Source organism: Danio rerio, chromosome 17 (genome assembly GCF_049306965.1).
Source record: "Danio rerio strain Tuebingen ecotype United States chromosome 17, GRCz12tu, whole genome shotgun sequence".
NCBI classification, from domain to species: domain Eukaryota; kingdom Metazoa; phylum Chordata; class Actinopteri; order Cypriniformes; family Danionidae; genus Danio; species Danio rerio.
In genome coordinates, this window is record NC_133192.1 from 30,126,673 (window position 1) to 30,144,357 (window position 17,685).

The following is a 17,685-nucleotide window of genomic DNA, read 5'->3' on the forward strand; positions in this document are numbered from 1 at the left end:
TATAAGTTATAAACTCTCCTATAAATTTGTCTTTAATGTTTTTCTATAACATATAAATTTGGTTGTACTATGTTTTAGACCGTTATCATAATTTATTTTGTTTAATAAGCTCCAGGTTTGGCTTCAGTACAGACTAATCTAATGTATATATGCACAAATTTAATGTTGTATAGCTTCCTATTTAAATAAGAATTTAAAAGATAGATTTGTGAGGGGCGTACTTTTATATATGCTGAGCACTGTAAATGTTCTAGAATATGCTAAGCTTGCTAAAACGTGATTAAAATGCTAGCATTTTGTTTCAGACATTATAAAAGGGCGAAAATAAAATTAAAACATGCTAGCACTTCATAAAACTTGCTTGTCTGTTTGTTAAAAAAATGTTAAACAAGACAAACTTTATTTGTATATTAACTAAGTTTTATTATTTTCTGACATTTCAGTGTGAACGAGCAACTTATGCTTGAAGCTAGAATGAACAGAGAATGTTTTGACGCAGATTGCAGTTTTTTTTTTATTATTATTTTTTATGCATTAATCTTTCAGTGATCTTTGTGTGCAGATGTGGGCTCTTCATGCTCTGTCCATTGTGGTGGACCTAGCAGGTCCTTTGTACCACAGTCACCTGGAGGCCAGCTTCACTCTGGTGCTGCGTTTGCTCCTCTCTACCCCACACACACACGTGGAGGTGCAGCAAAGCCTGGGCCGCTGTCTTAACGCCCTCATCACCTCTGTGGGGCCGGATCTGCAGGGTGCATAACACACATTTATTTACCCATAAACAAACTCAAGTACTTTGTCATCAAGCAGGTGAGACCTTTAAACTCTCATATCTTTTTGGTTGTTTCCTGTAAACTATCTCCAGGTGAGGGTGCAGGTGTGTGTGCGGTGAGGACCTCGTGTTTGGTGGGCTGTGCTGTGATGCAGGATAGCCAGGACTGTTTAGTCCAGGCTCAGGCCATCTCTTGCCTCCAGCAGCTGCACATGTTTGCGCCACGCTTCGTCAATCTGTCCAGCCTTGTGCCAAGTCTCTGTGTATGTGATCAATGCACTGAACACCCACAGTCATACACAACAACACACATTAAACTTAACAGATCTGATACCACAAATACAGTAAACTTCGTAAGGTTGTTGGGCTATAATGATGTTTTTTTCCTGCTCCAGCAGATTTGTTTAGGTAAGCAGAAAAGTAGTTTTCAAGGAGTAAAAAAATGCTTTTTTTCTATTATTATATATATATATATTATTTTATTTTTATATTATTATATTAGTATATATTTGTTTTGAGGCAGACTTAATTTAAATTATAAATGTTTATATCTAATAATTTAGGTATAATAACATAAATTAATAAATTAAATAAATTATATATAATAATTAACTGATTTGAGGTAAAAGAAAAAAAAAAGAAATCTGTAGTATCAGCCAGTTAGTGATTATCGTTTTAGATTCCACTGATATCACTGCTAATAGCCAATAAATGTATTAATACAGAGTTCTGTTTTGAAACTCTATAAGTAGGGATGCTCCGATCAAGATTTTGGCAGCTGATACAAAGTATCGATTGCTTGTCATGGTGATCGGCCAATACCGAGAACTGATTTTGATGCTCTGAGCACATTTTCCCTCTAAGTGTGATACTCAAGTGGAGATCTCTCCTTACCTAAGAGAATAGATGAAGGATGCTTCATATAATCCCTTAAACATGTCTCTTTAAACCATTTAGTGTGGACATGTTGTAACCAGAAGTAGCTTTACAGAAAATAACATAACACAGATATAATAAATGGTTCCTCTGCTTGTAAACTCAAACAAACCACTGTGATCGTTTCATGATTTTGACAAGTACCGATCAAGTCATTAAATGTTATTATCGGCCGATACTGGTCTTTAGCCGAACGATCGAAGCATCCTCATCTATTGGCCTTGCAGGCTGATTATTTCAATCTGCTTTGGACAACATTATCTACTCATGCCGCAGGTGATTGCTTGCTTTTTGCTTAACAACCAATAAGCTAGCTCGTCAACATTTTAAATATCTCAGTGTCATTTTCGTTTTCATTAATTATATTTAGATCGAACTGGTCTATATGTTTTATATTATTATGTAATATATAATCAGCCAATAATACTTTTATTTGAAAAATGTCATGTCATCGGTAGACCCATATGGAATCTGTGCGTGCAGAAATCTGCAGATTTCCTCATATTTTTAGCCCATCGAGCTTAGTTATGGTACTCTCTTATCTTTAAGAGAGTTATCTTTAGTTATGATACTCTCAAAAAAATTCTGCATAAATCTGCAGATTTTTTACAAAATTCTCAGCAGATATAGCAAAAAATGTCCACACTAAATTAACAGTGGCTTACCAAACAAATTCACATTTATTTATTTTGTATAAAATATACTTTACTTTTCCAATAAGAGTGGACATGACTGTTTTAACTTAAATGTGTTGACACTTCCAGTATCATTTACTTTCTTTCATTTCATTACCTTTTCTATTACAGTAGTCATTTACCTATAGTGACTGTTGAATCGTTAATAACGCTTTCACACACAAAAAAGTATTGCCAAATAGCTTGGATAGAATGAAAATGTTAGAGGTGAGTGCATGCAGGCTTTGGGTTTCCCTCATCTGTAGTGACAGTGCTGTTTTCTGTTCTCTCGTACAGGAGATCTTGTTGGATTATTCTGTGTTGGTAGGTTTTATCTGCCTCTCTGCTGCCAGGCCACTTTATACCCTTTCTTTTGTTTGCACTTCATCTCTCCCTCTCTCAATCTATAATTATGCTCTCTTGTCCTCTTCTCATTTTCCCCCAGTGTGAAACTAACTCGGGCAGGATCTGGTTTTGAGCATGAGCACACAGTGTCACTGCCTCTAACTGCAGGGTTAATGCCAAGGGTTAGATTTGCTTGACTTGGTTCTTTCTCTATTGACTTCTTACACTGACCACCCACACAGTGCACATGACATTCTCATCCACAGCTGAGGCCTTATGCCAATCCACTCTATTAGCTTTAATACTTGGAGTGCTTTAGTCCCTCACACACACACACACACATACACACAGATTTAGACAATATTAGACCGTAATTGAGAAAAACACGCTTTGTTCTTCATGCTCTATTTTTAGGTGGTTTGATTTATGGTCCTATTCTTTGCAAACAGCTCGCTTGTCACATCAGTTAAAACTCAAAACAAGCCTTGACAGTAGCCCTGTTGTCCCTTTCTCCTATCCCTATGTCTTTTTCTACACTAAAAAACATTTCCATGGGATCGTTTTGACATACCAGGACTAACCTTGATGTGGCTGCAGGTGTCTGCTAAAGTGTTTTTCCCCCTTGTTTCTGTATTATGTTGTTTGAAATGTGATGAAGTGAACATCACATTTGAAGTGTCCTCTAATTCATTCCCTTGTCTGATTTATTATGTGTGTATAACATGCATTATAGGGGTGCATCATATGATCTCTTCCTCAATCATATGAACTGTTCCTCACAGTAAATTCACTGCTACCCATTAGTTTGACCATACTAATGTTTGTAGCATTGCTCAGCCTGGAATGAATATTTCCTGTTAATTTACTATCTCTTGAGCTATTAAAAATGTAGGTGACTTTTTTTTAGTTGTTGTTCTGAAGTAGAATATGTTTAGCTTAAATTGTGGTGCTTGGTGATTCATATCATGCAATTTAATGGAAAACCACAGTCAGTCAAATGAAGTTGTTGTAAAATAAAATAACAGGTCTGTTAAAAAAAGCTCTAAAGCTTATTTACAGCATTATTACCTGTTATTCACAGCCTCAGGCAAATTATCTAGAACAGCGGTTCTCAAACTTTTTTCAACAAGTACCACCTCAGAAAAAAAAGGTCTCTCCAAGTACCACCATAATGACCAGGAATAAGATACAGAAGAGTAGCAGGCCTTATTAAGCAATGACATGAAATAATGAAATCTAAACATTAACTTGTCTATTAAATACACGAGTTTGATCATATATTTAAATTCGAAATTAGATCTGCTTACTGCACGCTAGAGTAGGATTTGTGTGCCGGAAAAGCCTTTAATTAAACCATAAGTAAACCATATCTGGGATATAAAAATACAGGATACGCCCCCAACAATCGTTACAAATATGGGGAAAAGATTAGCTTCAAATGATAGAATACATAACAAACAGTAGAAAATTTAAAATAAAATAAAACGTTTACCTTATTAAAATCAATTTACTGATCACATCGAGGTTATGCGTCAAAGGGTTAAAAGTGTGTTCTTTTTTTACTTTAATTATTCATCGATTTCTCCCGCGTACCACTAGAAGGAAGTATGTGTACCACTAGTGGTACACGTACCACAGTTTGAGAACCACTGATCTAGAATGACGTCTGGTTCACCAAGAAATCCTTTTTAATGAGTCTTGATGAAACAGGCTGAAATGTCTGCAATGGTTTGAGTGTTACTTAAAAGAGTTTTAGACATGCTCTAAACTGACTTTTTTACTTGTTAATCCAATTGAGACCTAACTGAGAAAACAGCACCAAAGAACTGATGCGCCAGTGACTTTTTGAATGTGCAAAATTAAAGAGTTATGTCACTCCAAAAAAACTGTTAATTACTCACCCTCACACTGTTCCAATCTCCTGAAACCTTCGTTCTTTTTAGGAACATACTAATTATTTTAGAGCTCTATCATCCTCCATATTCTTCATAGACTTCCAGAAAAGGACAAAAACTGTCAAATCAAGACTTCAACTGTAATCATATGAAGCTCAAAGAACACTTTTGTGCACCGAAAACATCTTTGTATGCCAGTGTCTTCCATATTATATCAGGGTGCATGTTTACTATGCGTAATATGATGCTTCTGTGTTACGCTGCTGACTTTAATGGCACAATATTGTACTGGCCATAGTAAATGCACACCCTGATGATGATCTGACACGGGAAAAAGGATATAGGTTAATAAAGCCATGTTTACTGGCTTTTTTTTGGCTCGCAATTTTTTTGAGGGTAACCGCTAAGGTCACATGGAATGTTTTGAAAATATTTTTGGTTTCTTTTCTGCACTTTGAATGTCTTGTGATCACTTTCTATGGAGGAAGATGGAGCTGTTGGATTTCCTCTAAAATATCTCAGCTTGTGAAGATGAACAAATGTCTTAGGGGATTTGAATGACATGAGGGTTAATAATTGATAACTAAATGAAAATGTTTGGGTGAACTAACCCTTTTTTGCATCTAATCTTAAGTACTGTTTAAATACTGTTTCAGTCAAAACATAACTTCTATTTGCAGAAGAAAAAAAGTCCCCTACACTTGTTGAAGAAGTTGACACCAAATTGGAATTTTTGGCTAAAACATCCCATTAAAATCTGTCATATTCAATCCCAAATATGTTTTGGTGTATGTGCAGATAAATCTGTGCAGCTCATACCTGTCTCTGCGGCGAGCGGTTGTGGCCTGTTTAAGACAGCTGGCTCAGAGAGAGGCAGTGGAGGTATCGGAACACGCAGTGGCTCTGGTTAAAGAGCTTCCCCGCAGAGACAACACACAGCTGGGTGAGTCAGCATCACCCACACTGCACAGCACAGCACATCACTTATCTCAGCTTATTTTACTCTACTCTGCATTTTGAGGTGAGTTTGACCGCAGCGAGCAAGCCATGGGTTATTTTTGGACCTGGAATTTTGTTTTGAACCTTGGCAGCAAATATGATTTAGTCATCAAAATACACTGCTGTTTGATGTTTTGGTGTCAATAAAAGATAAAGGTAGAAAGGTAGCATTAAACTAATAAACAAAGTAATATCTTAAATAAATCCTGTTCTTTTGAACTTTTTGAAACATCAGTGAATTTTAAATGTTAAAATAATGTATTTGGTTTCAACAAAGATGTTTTGAATAATTTTTTTCAAAAGCTAGAATTTTTGTCCCTCAAAAAATCATGTGACATGAAAGACTAGTATTAACTATCCTTCTAAATCTATGAGAATAGAGATTCAAACCACAGCTATAATAACAACAGTAATAAATGTTATTTATAATAATAAAAATATATTCTTTATTATTTGTATATTTATTATAATTCTTATTATATGAGTATGAATATAATATAATAATAAATAGAGAAATATAGAATTTAAAAAACTTTCAAAAAAATTTTTTTCCTGCTTATGAATAATAATAAAAAAAAAACATTGACAGCCTATCAGAATCCATTCTGCTTCAAAAAAGCATCAACACAAAAACAAAGATTTAAAGAGGCAGACAAAATGGCGGCTTGTGCTTATAATACACAGACCATAGTTTTTTGTAAGTGATGATAATGTAATGTGTATTTATATAACGCATTTATTTTCTATGGCCAAATACCCAAAGCGCTTCACAATCATGAGCGGGTCTCTCCACTCAACCACCAGTGTGCAGCATCCACTTGGATGATGTGACTGCTGCTACAGGACAATAGCCCCTTTCACACAGTGATACCGGTAAATATTCAAAATATATATATTCAAAAAAAAATATATTCAAAAAAGCGCTGTTCACACAGGCGAGGACGTTACGGAAATTTTCCGGAAAAGAGCATTCACACATCCATTCCAAAATACCGGTAAATTCTGACATCATTCACCACAAATGAGCTTTAAACGGCTGCGCTTGTATTTGTAAACATTTGACTAAATTACAAACTCTTTTGATGATCAATATTGTAAACAACTTTCACTGGATCATATTCGCATGTCGAGATGTTCATAATATGTGCGTGTGCTGACGCTCACAGGCTGTTTCATGAGCACACGCAAAGCTTGAAGGTAAACAAACAACGGCTTATCATAAGCATCTTATCGATGATTATTTGCACAGTTGGCATTAAGAAGAACATATAGACGTGATCTGACTAACTTCTAGCAGCTAAATGTGTCTGGAAAAATATTCAAAGGCTTTTATTCTCACAAACCGCGCGGACGTAAATGCGTCTGACTGTTGTGATTGGCTAAAGCAGAAGTCTTACGTCAGCACGTTCTAGACGTGCACGAGCTTATTCCGGAAATCTTCCTTCTGCGTTCACACAGCGCAGCATTCCGGCAAATTGCCGGTAATGTTACAACTTCTCTTTCCGGAAAATAGCCAGAACGAATTTACCGGTATTTTCAAAAAGGACCTGTTCACACATACAACCTTTCCGGAAAATTGCCGGTAATTTTCCGGAAAGGTCTGTATGTGTGAAAGGGGCTAATGACGCCAGGGCACTCACCACACACCCAGCTATTGGTTGAGGGTAGAGACGTAATGGAGCTAATTCAGTGGATGGGTGTTACACCCTTACACCCCTACGAGAAGTGCCATTGGATTTAAAATCACCACAGAGGATCAGGATCTCAGTTTAACATCTCAACTGAAAGACAGCGATCACTAACAGTACAGTGTCCCCTTCACTATACTGGGGCATTAAGTCTCACTCAGACGGCAGGTTAATTGCCCCCTGCTGGCCTCACTAACACCACTTCAAATGGTTATTATTTTTGTAGTTATTTTCATGACTTTTCAAATTCAATTTTGCTATCACAGGAATAAAAGACATCTTGCAGTATATTTTAATTAATGTTACTGGATTTTCAAAAGTTTTTTTTTACAGAAAGGACAAGGGCATTTATAATTAGTTAACCATAATTAGTTAAGATGTATGTCTTTTTATACAATGTAGATTGTGTCAAAGCTGCTTTACATGGTTGAGCAGAAAAAATTGAAAAAAGAAAGCCATGAAAGTTTCAGGTTATTGAACATATTCAGCATCAGGCAGGCAGCAGAGTAATGGTGTTGTTCTAGTCAGATTAAAACTCCTTCAGTTTAGTTTAATATGAATGTCAGTGTTGAATGATGATCCACTTGAACAGCAACTCCTTAGGGTGTCCTTCATGTGAAATAATCGCTGTCTGTCCTGCAGATGTCACTATTAAGGAGGTGGGCTTGGAGGGAGCTTTGTTCAGTCTCCTGGACAGGGAGTCGGATCCCCGCCTGTGCAGAGACATTCAGGAAACACTGGTCCATATGATGAGTTCAGCAGCTGAGAGTAAGCTGGCCCACTGGCTGAAGCTCTGCAAAGATGTACTGTCCGCTTCTGCAGGTGAAACATCTGTGTTGCTACCTGTTTAAAGATTGTTTTTTTAAATAACATATTATTACAATACATAAACAATTACATAAAAAAATTATATTATACATTTATTATCTTGTAAATATTCAGTAATTAACATTTCTGATTTTTTTATTTCATTTTGTAAAACTTTTTATTACTGTATATTTATTGATAGATAGATAGATAGATAGATAGATAGATAGATAGATAGATAGATAGATAGATAGATAGATAGATAGATAGATAGATAGATAGATAGATAGATAGATAGATAGATAGATAGATAGATAGATAGATAGATAGATAGATAGATAGATAGATAGACGGAAAGATGTATTCAATTTGCAGGATAAATGTTTCAGTGTGCATGTATCAGTATGCAAATGTGTTTTTTGCCAAACATTTCCACAAACCCCAAGCATATCATTATTATATCATTATTGTATAGATGTTTAATTTAGTGTGAATTTAGTTTGTTTGTTTGTTTATTTATTTATTTATTTATTATAATTTTTTAGACTCCGCTGCAGCCGCCTCTGTAGAAACCCAGCAAGAGGAGGATGGAGATCGATATGATGACTCCTCTGCATTCCATGCAAAATCTGAGTCCAGCGGGCCCTTCAATAACCTGCGCTGGTCCACTCGTGTGTTTTCTATGGAGTGTGTGTGTCGCATAATAGCACAGTGTGAGAACAGAGACTCAGCTCACTTTAACATGGCACTTGCTCAAGAGCAGCGTTTACATGAGTCCACAGGTTAGACCATTCATAGTTTTCTTCTCTATTACTCTATATTCTGTGAAATCTTTTCTGATGTGTTTAATGAATCACAGGATCTTAGCGCCACCTTTTGGGGTGATGTATATATTTTTGTTAAGACAGTTAATACTGGCAACCCGTTGTTTGGCAGATTTCCTGGTTCTTCACTTGGCGGATCTGATCCGCATGGCGTTCATGGCATCCACAGACCACAGTGACCAGCTCCGACTGGCTGGTTTGCAAACGCTTCTGGTCATTATTCGTAAATTCTCCAATGTACCAGAGCCTGAGTTCCCTGGGCATGTCATTCTGGAGCAGTATCAAGCCAATGTGAGTCTTAAAGTCATCTTTATAAGCGCAAAGTAGTGATGAAAGTGAAAAACAATGATAAACTTTGATTGAGGAATGTCCTAAATATTATTAAACTTCATAGCAAAGGATCAGACTCTAACATATTAGCAAGACATAAGGTGATAAGATTCCAGTGTCAAAAGTAATTTGGTTGTCCACAGGTTAGAATAGATGTAACAACCTTTCCCAACAAAATTGACAGGTTTAATAAATATTAAACCTCATCAATGTTATTAAAAGCATACAGTATGCTGAGTGACTGATGTTGGTTTGCACAATTTGAATGTTCATATTTAAATTGTATGTTTGCTAGTTTTTTTTTATTCGAGGTAAATTACTGCTGCTGCTTTCAGTATGGCAATATATGTCACAAATTATATTAAAACCTAAACGTTTAACAATTAACACTGAATAAATATATAATCAACAGCTGAGATGATCATATTCATATTAGTTTATACTGTTGTTTAGCTAATATGTCGCAGAAATAGAAACCATTTTTAAAATATAAACAGCTTTTTGCATTGCTTCAATGGATGGTTAGGACCTTTTATCACATGTGGAAGTGTCGTGGTGTGTGTTGTTAGGACTGCATTGTAAAGACATTGTAGCTTTTTTGCTCAAAATTATTGTATAAATATTTGGTTTTCAACTGAAGGAAAAAGTGCTAATTTGATGCATTTAGATGAGGGAAATTAGCACATTTGTGCATATAGTCATCATTTCATGAAAAAAATAATATTTTATCTTGTATTATAACAAAAAAAATCTTAGATGGGTTCTATTGTTTTTCTACAATTTAAAGGGATAGTTCTTCCAAAATCACAATTTACTTACCAAACGTTTCTAAGTTTCTTATGTCCACAAAAGAAGATGTTTTGGAGAATGTTAAAAACCAGTAGCCATTGGCTTCTATTGTAAGAAAAAAATTATTTGGAAGTCTGGCTGGTTTCCAATATTTTTCAGAATATCTTCTCCTGTGTTCAATAGGTAAAAGAAACTCAAACAGGTTTGGAACAAGTGAAGGGTGAATAAATGATGACAGAATTGTCATTAGTGCGTGAAATGTCACTTTAAGGGCTTAAAAAGATTTCTCAAAAGAATGAGTCTAATATTTATAAAGTCTAGATTGCTATACTAGAGGTAGAGAATTTTTTTTTTTTTTTTTTTAAACTGTAAGTTCAGAGTTGTACAGTAAAGCTCTTTGCTGTTATTCTTAGACACTGGAGAAAGACATGAGCACGTCCGTCAGTCTCTTGTTACTGTGCGCGTGTGCATGTGTTAGCTCGTGTGTGAGGGCCCCTATCATTTACACTAAATTAGGTTATCTGTAGGCTTAGCAGGGGGCCCTAGTATCAAATAGTGACGTGAAACATCTTTAGCGTTGTGTGCTAGACAGTTCTAAGCTAATATTTAATAGGCTTTACCAGACGAGTAAAAAACTCATTTAAGCATTAACTTTTAAATGTTTATTAAAGAATAATTAAGGTTCTTGATAAGAAATGTAACACATTTTTTGTGTTTAATATGTACTGATCTTTGTTTGATGTAGGTTGGAGCTGCGCTTAGACCTGCCTTCCATGTGGACGCTCCTCCAAACGTGACCGCCAAAGCTTGCCAGGTGTGCTGCTTAAGTAGCATAATTATCTATAATCATGCACTTTTTCTTCCTCTTCTTCCTTTTACCCACACAATGTTATTAAAAGTATCATGTGGCCCAGCAAACTGTTTAACTCTAAAGTCAAGCATGTTGTCATTCACATTACCAAACCAAGCATCCCAACTATGTTGTTTCTGTAGTGCCCAAAGCAACCCCTTACACTGTTTTCCAACCTCCTGAACTTACTTTAAACTAGTTTTAAAATGCCCCGAGTTCATGGTTGTTATCTTGACTTAGTTTGTTCCCCATAAACCTGCTCCAGTGGTGTTGAGTTTTGACATGACCCATTGTTGACCTTCAGGTCTGCAGTGCATGGATCGCCAGTGGGGTCATCAGTGACCTGCGGGACCTGAGAAGTGTACATCAACTTTTGGCATCCTCTCTGGCCAAAGTGCAGGTGGGGAGAGATGTTCCCAGTCAGCTCTATAATGAAAGCACCTTCACCATGGAGTCGCTGGCGGTGCTCAAAGCCTGGGCGGAGGTACTCAACACCATCCTAGAACTTTTAAGTCACACACACTTTTGTGGTTGTTTCACTGTAGGGACGGGCAGGATGATGAAAAAACAACTAGTAAAATGGCGGAAGAGCAGAAGTATCTTTAAGTTACTCTTGCGTGGGCTTAGTTAGATGGCTTGTATAGTGACTGCACAAAAATATTTTAAAACTGTTCTGAAAGTTGACTGGATTTACAAATAGCCATACATTTTTAACATGTGAAAGTAATAAAAACTATTCCTTCCATTATTATAATATTTATTAAAATTGGAGTAAAGTTATAAAAAATAAGTTCAAGTAATGTTTTAAAGAGAGAAACTTGTTGAACAAAAAAAATCTGTAGCACTACTTACTGTTTGAGATTTTTTACAGTGTGGTATATCTGTGGTCAAGATCTTAAATGAACATATCCTAAAAGAGTATTGAATTCTTGCAATGCCTGAGAATACTGAATTGGTGGAATTATGTATTATTTAGGTCACACTTTACAACAAGGTTTCATTAGTTAATGTATTTACATTTTTATAGAAGAAGAATTATTAGATTATTATTATTATGTAAATGAATACTAGTTTCATAATAAAACGGTGATATGTCTCTGTTGCTTTAGTTTTTTTATTAATAAGTCATTATGTAAGCTAATAAGTATTACACTTAGATGTGTTTTCCCAATTTCATTAGAATTTGATCTAAAAAATAAAGTACACATAAATTCTTGATCAGTAAAAAAAAAAAAAAATTATTTATATATATATATATATATATATATATATATATATATATTTGTGGCAATTAACTTTTTTCAAGTTTTCAAGTAAATGTTAGATAATGCCCCATCTGATCTGTGTTTTGTTTTTGTTTTTTAATCAGAAAGCTATAATGTTCTCTGAATGTGTCTTAACTCTGCAGGTCTACATCACAGCAGTGCAGGGCTCTAGGCAGAGGGACAGTCCGGTCAGTCATCAGCAGCAGCAGAGTGAGGAGGCTGGGACTGCAGGTCAAGCAGGGGCTGGTTTGCTCAAACTAGTTCAGACTGATCTGGCAACCCTGAGTCGCCTATGGCTGGCAGCCCTTCAGGATCATGCCCTGCTCACACTGCCCCCACACTACTCTAGTCATCTTCCCTCCACAGGTCAATGCTCATGATTCTCAGGTTACACAGCACAGTGTTAATTATCTGTGCTATTGGTGGATCCAAAATGTTTGTATAAATAGAGGAAAACAAGTTAAATGTAAAGAATAAAGTTAATATTAATGTATAGGGTTAATGTTAGTCTATGAAGTAGTACAAAACAATTATAATACAGAACAATTTCCTTTTCTATTTGGTATTTCTTATTGGCAAAGCTGAAGTTTCAGCATCATTACTGAAATCTACAGTGTCTCGTGATCCTCAATTTTTTTGTTCTGGTGCTTGAGAAACATTTCCTATTACAGTTTCTGTTATTAAAGTTGAAAACAGCTGCTCTGTCACTGTCTAATCAATTTATTGCATTCTTACCGAGTCAAAGTATAAATTAAAAAAAATAATAACTTTTACTAAGGCCAATCATCAATTCATGGTTTCCATAAAATCAAAATATTCTGCACGTTATTTTTTTACTATTGTAAGACATGGCAGTGATGTGATAATGTAATTGACATTTTTTTTTATTACTGTGTAGTTTGTCTTGTCACAGTTACTGTGTGTGTGAGTTCAAATTCTAACGTGCTTCTCTGTTTGTCAGGCGGCTCATTTTACACTGCAGAAACGGTGGAACAGGCCCGTCCACATTACTACAGTGCCTGGGCAACCATTCTCCATGCCACTGCCCTCTGGCTCAACAGCACCGGCTTTATCGTGGTGGATGAGGGCCCTGCAAACCTTTCCAGGCCCGTCACGCCCACTTCCATGGGCCAGTCCACATCACTGAGCAACGTTAAATCTCCAGAGGACATCAACAGTGATCGCCTACACCTCATCCTTGGTACATGGCTCAGTTAATGTTTCTGCTTTCATGAAGTAGATGTAGTTCATTGTTTATAGTGTATGTTGCTTTATTAAAAACACTGGGTTTTGCTCTAGAATCTAGTCATTCTATATGGAATGTTTATCAGGATCCTGCATCATACCAATCATAAATACAGGTGTGAATATGGTCTGAAATATCTCAATCATTTTGACCACTTTCAGAGGTAGTTGAAAACTCACAAATGGATTGCTTTCATAGTGTTTGGTTTGAAGGTGAAAAAAAGTACAATGGTCTACTAACGGTCCTCTTTCTAACACAAACCATCAGTGTTCAGTGTAGTTTTGCAGCTATCAGGGCAAAAATGAAGCTGCTGCACTTTATATTGTTTTCTGTTGTCTCCTTTTTTTTAGTTTATTTGTATAGCACTGTTCACAATAATTGTTACACAGCAGCTTTACAAAAGGTGCACCTGCAATACTATCAAAATCAAAAAGTTAAGTTACAAAAGTTAAGGTTAATAGTTGCAGTAATTTTATAACTTTAATTACTTTACCTAATACAGTTATTAATTGTTAGTTAATTAAAGTTATTATATATGAACGTGGTTAACCTGCAGTTATGTAGTATATAGGTGATGTCTATGTGTATATATTCAATGAAGTGTGTTTGTGTATTAAGTGCATATGTTGTCCTCGGGTGGTTGGCATTATCTCTTCACATGTCTTGGATCTGATGGGCATCTCCAGGTGGAAATAGAGAGCAAAGAAAATAATTAATGTATATTTGATATTTACATATTTTTGATATGTAAATATAAAATGCACACATACTTATTTTGCAGTGTCAGATCGAAAAAGATCATTCACTATAGACCCTTTCCTCAAAGAAATCAAGAAGGGGATCGAAAATGGTCTAAAGAGACTGACACCAACACATGTTGTAAATGGGAATGTGTATCCCTCATCTCTATCATCTATGATAGACCAAAATATTATGTTAATTCTGGGTGTAAATAGGCCTTGATTCTTAATTATGTGAAATATGTTATATTTATTCTTCTTTATTGTTGTTTTTGTTTATTTTATTTCTCCTGTCAGGGATCAGTGTGGAGTTTTTGTGCTCTCCTCATTCTGGAGACCAAATGGAAAACATTCATTCATGTCTTCAGGCTCTGCAGGCCTTATTGGAGGTGCCTTGGCCTCGCTCAAAAGTGGGCAATGATCAGGTATTCTACAGTGTAAAGCAAGCTATTACTGTAATTTGTGTATGCTATGATTAAAATCAGGGGTCAGTTGCATAAACACATCCACCATGCTAAGATATTCTACTAGGACTAGTTTGTCCAAATAGCAGGTAGCCAAGTGATCTGGCTTTTTGAAATCAGACTAGAGTTGTCAGCATTTTTTTAGATATGACTTTAAAAAATTGTGGCTAATGCTGAAGAAAAATGTTTAGCGACTAACTTTTTAAAACCAGCCTAACCAGTTTGTGCTACTGGCCACAGATGTGTTTTTATGTGAATGAAAGGGTTTTTAGACTATTAAAATGAAATTTGATCAAAAGTGATTGCAACAATGTTTAGAGTAATACTTAAAAATATAAAAATTAAATAATTATCAATTATAAATAGTGTAATAATATAAATAATAATATAATAGATAATAAAATAATTTAATGGCTTTTTGAAGGCTCATTTGGCACTGTAAACGTTTTAAAACATTACTGGTTTTAATGTATTTTGTGATGTAATAAATAATGCAGCCTTTCAGAGCACATTTCAGAGCACATCAGTTTTTGGATTACTTTAGCATTTTAATCATTGTACCAGTATTTTTTGGTTTGTGTTAATCTCTATAATTAAAAAAATCAATTATCAAATGATCAGTTTACCTTTTTCCTCTAAATAACTCAGAGTTCTCATTCTACTTTAGATATATTTCTATTAGTAGAAACAATACTGGACTGATTTGAATTGCACTATGTTTCTTCAAGGCCTGCAGTTTAGGATTTGTCTTCGTGTCATTCATGTGTTTTGATCTCTGTTCCTGAAAGTCGATGATGTTCTCTCTTTAGGCTCTGAGTGTGGAGCTGCTTAGCATCCTGCATAGGCTCATAGTCACTCGGGAATCTCCCAGCATTCAGCTGGCTGTGCTGGAACTGGTGCAGCAGATTATTTGTGCAGCTCAGGAACACGTCAGAGAAAAACGCCACAGCGCAGAGGGTGAGTCTGAACTCAAAAGGCACCATGTAGTGCTTGAATAACCCTCTGAAGTTATCATTCTTCATTGTGTTTAATCAGTGGATGACGGTGCGGCAGAGAAGGAAACAGTTCCTGAGTTTGGTGAGGGACGAGACACTGGTGGCCTGGTGCCAGGGAGATCTCTCGTGTTTGGAGCACTGGAGCTGTGTCTCTCCACGCTTGTGAGGAAGCTTCCTCAGCTCAGCCCCAAACTGACCGGCAGTCCCACGGGACGGGGAGGACAGACGTGCTCCCTCAGCGCCACTGACTGCAGACTCGTCACATCTGCTCTGGCCATCCTCTCTGAACTGCCCTCCATCTGTTCACCAGAGGGTAAGTGATCCGGAGAATTACAGAGGACATAAGAGCTTTTGGATTATGTTGAAAACGCCCTCCTGCACACTTCATTTGAATCCATTTTCATTTAGTCTATTTGATTTTGATGCCAGCCATATTTCGTTATGTACTAGATTTCAAGGTTATGGAAGAGAATTTTTTTATTATTATTATTTTTCTATCTTATTAAATATAGCAGTGTTTAATGTAGATCGTTTATATACAATTAAAACTAACTTATTTACAATTTAACTTCTGTCAGTACTGTTCAGTTCCAGTCCAGCAATTTCTGATTTCTGATTTACAACAGTTTATTTTATTTAAATCTTTGTTTTATTTTGCAGAATGTAGTTTGTAATGTTTATTTATATACAGTTTAACAAAATTCAAATCCACCCTTTACTTTATCTTGTTCTAGAAGCTGCTTCATTCATCACAATAGGGACACACAGCTTTTCATGCTGAACTTATAGGGAAAGTTCACCCAAAATTAAAAATCTGCTGTTAATTCACTCCCCTTTAAAGATGTAAGTTCTTGTTTTTCTGTAGTAGGACATTAAATTAGCGATCATGGATATTTGTTTACATTGAGCACTCAAGAGTCCAATAAATAAATAAATAAAACAAAATGAAAACCTGTGGCCTCTGAGGATTGAGGTTTTATGAGGAGAAACAATCATTCTCTGCAAGAAACTAAGCATTATTATCTAATCCACAGCCTAAGCAGTCAGCAAACCGCATTGTAGAGTAGGGCTCACAATTTTGGAAAAAAAAACAGACTAATTTATCATCTACATTTTTAAATATTGAGGATAATTTTACCAGAGGAAATAAATCGATCATTTAAGGTTGATTTTGATGACTTTCTAGGGGAGTTCATCTGCATAAAAATATGATGAAATAGTCACAAGCATTGATAATACAGTAGAGCAAAGTTACAAATGAAACAAATGCTTTATGGTTTTCTTGGAGTTTAGCAGTATTCAGCTACACATTAATCGGTTTAATGTAAAACAACACTGTATCATCTTTATAGTGTACATGTACATAAATATAGTTCATCTTTCTTAAAGTTACAAATGTTGTAATTGAGTAAGCCTTAATGCTTTGAACTGACTTGAAATGCTTTCACAGTCACAGGCCTTAAAACACTTCAACTTTAGGAACTTTATAGTTAACCTTTACAATGATTCACAAATCAGCTGTGCTTTCAACTGAGGCTCTTAGCCAGCTATAATCCTAATTCCACATTGCAGATCCTGCAATGTGTAAATTGCAAATGGTCACATTGCATTTCAAAGCTAAAATTATTTCTTGTATTAACCTTATTCTTCACATAAGAGTGGGCTAAGCCAGTTTAATCTCGGCACAAAATTTCTGGTCTCATTTACTTCCATTCCTTTTTCAGACATTAAAAATGGCTTTTTTTACACTGCTTTATATTGCAAACTGATATTTTCAGATTTTATTATTCTGCTTTGTCTGTATAGTCATAGACACACTTGTTTGTAGAGCATGTAGTTTGACCATTTTCGGCCGTTTATAATTCCTAGTAATTTTTCCAATAAGAAACTGAATTGGAAGATCGAAATTTCTTTAGACTGCTTTAGACTGAGTAAATCATCAATATTTAATTTATTTGATGAACCATCCCCTTCAAATTGATAACATGTTTTAGTTGACACTGTTAAAAAAAATCTGTAAAATCTACATGAAAAAAGACAGCTGTGGTTGTATGTATTTTACTGTA

The 17,685-nt window shown here is 35.5% G+C and overlaps 1 protein-coding gene across 5 annotated transcripts in view; it reads left to right on the forward strand.

Moving 5' to 3' along the window:
• heatr5a (HEAT repeat containing 5a) overlaps positions 1-17,685 on the forward strand; it is a 41,723-nt gene that overhangs the window by 18,539 nt on the left and 5,499 nt on the right. For 3 of the 5 annotated variants that reach the window (XM_009293123.3, XM_073927019.1, NM_200478.2), the window contains 13 exon segments: positions 563-752; positions 866-1,035; positions 5,421-5,565; positions 7,952-8,131; positions 8,662-8,898; positions 9,053-9,231; positions 10,805-10,873; positions 11,214-11,393; positions 12,318-12,540; positions 13,136-13,375; positions 14,458-14,585; positions 15,434-15,581; positions 15,660-15,932. In XM_009293123.3, the coding sequence (XP_009291398.2) occupies positions 563-752; positions 866-1,035; positions 5,421-5,565; positions 7,952-8,131; positions 8,662-8,898; positions 9,053-9,231; positions 10,805-10,873; positions 11,214-11,393; positions 12,318-12,540; positions 13,136-13,375; positions 14,458-14,585; positions 15,434-15,581; positions 15,660-15,932 (2,362 nt within the window). 5 annotated transcript variants of the gene reach the window in all.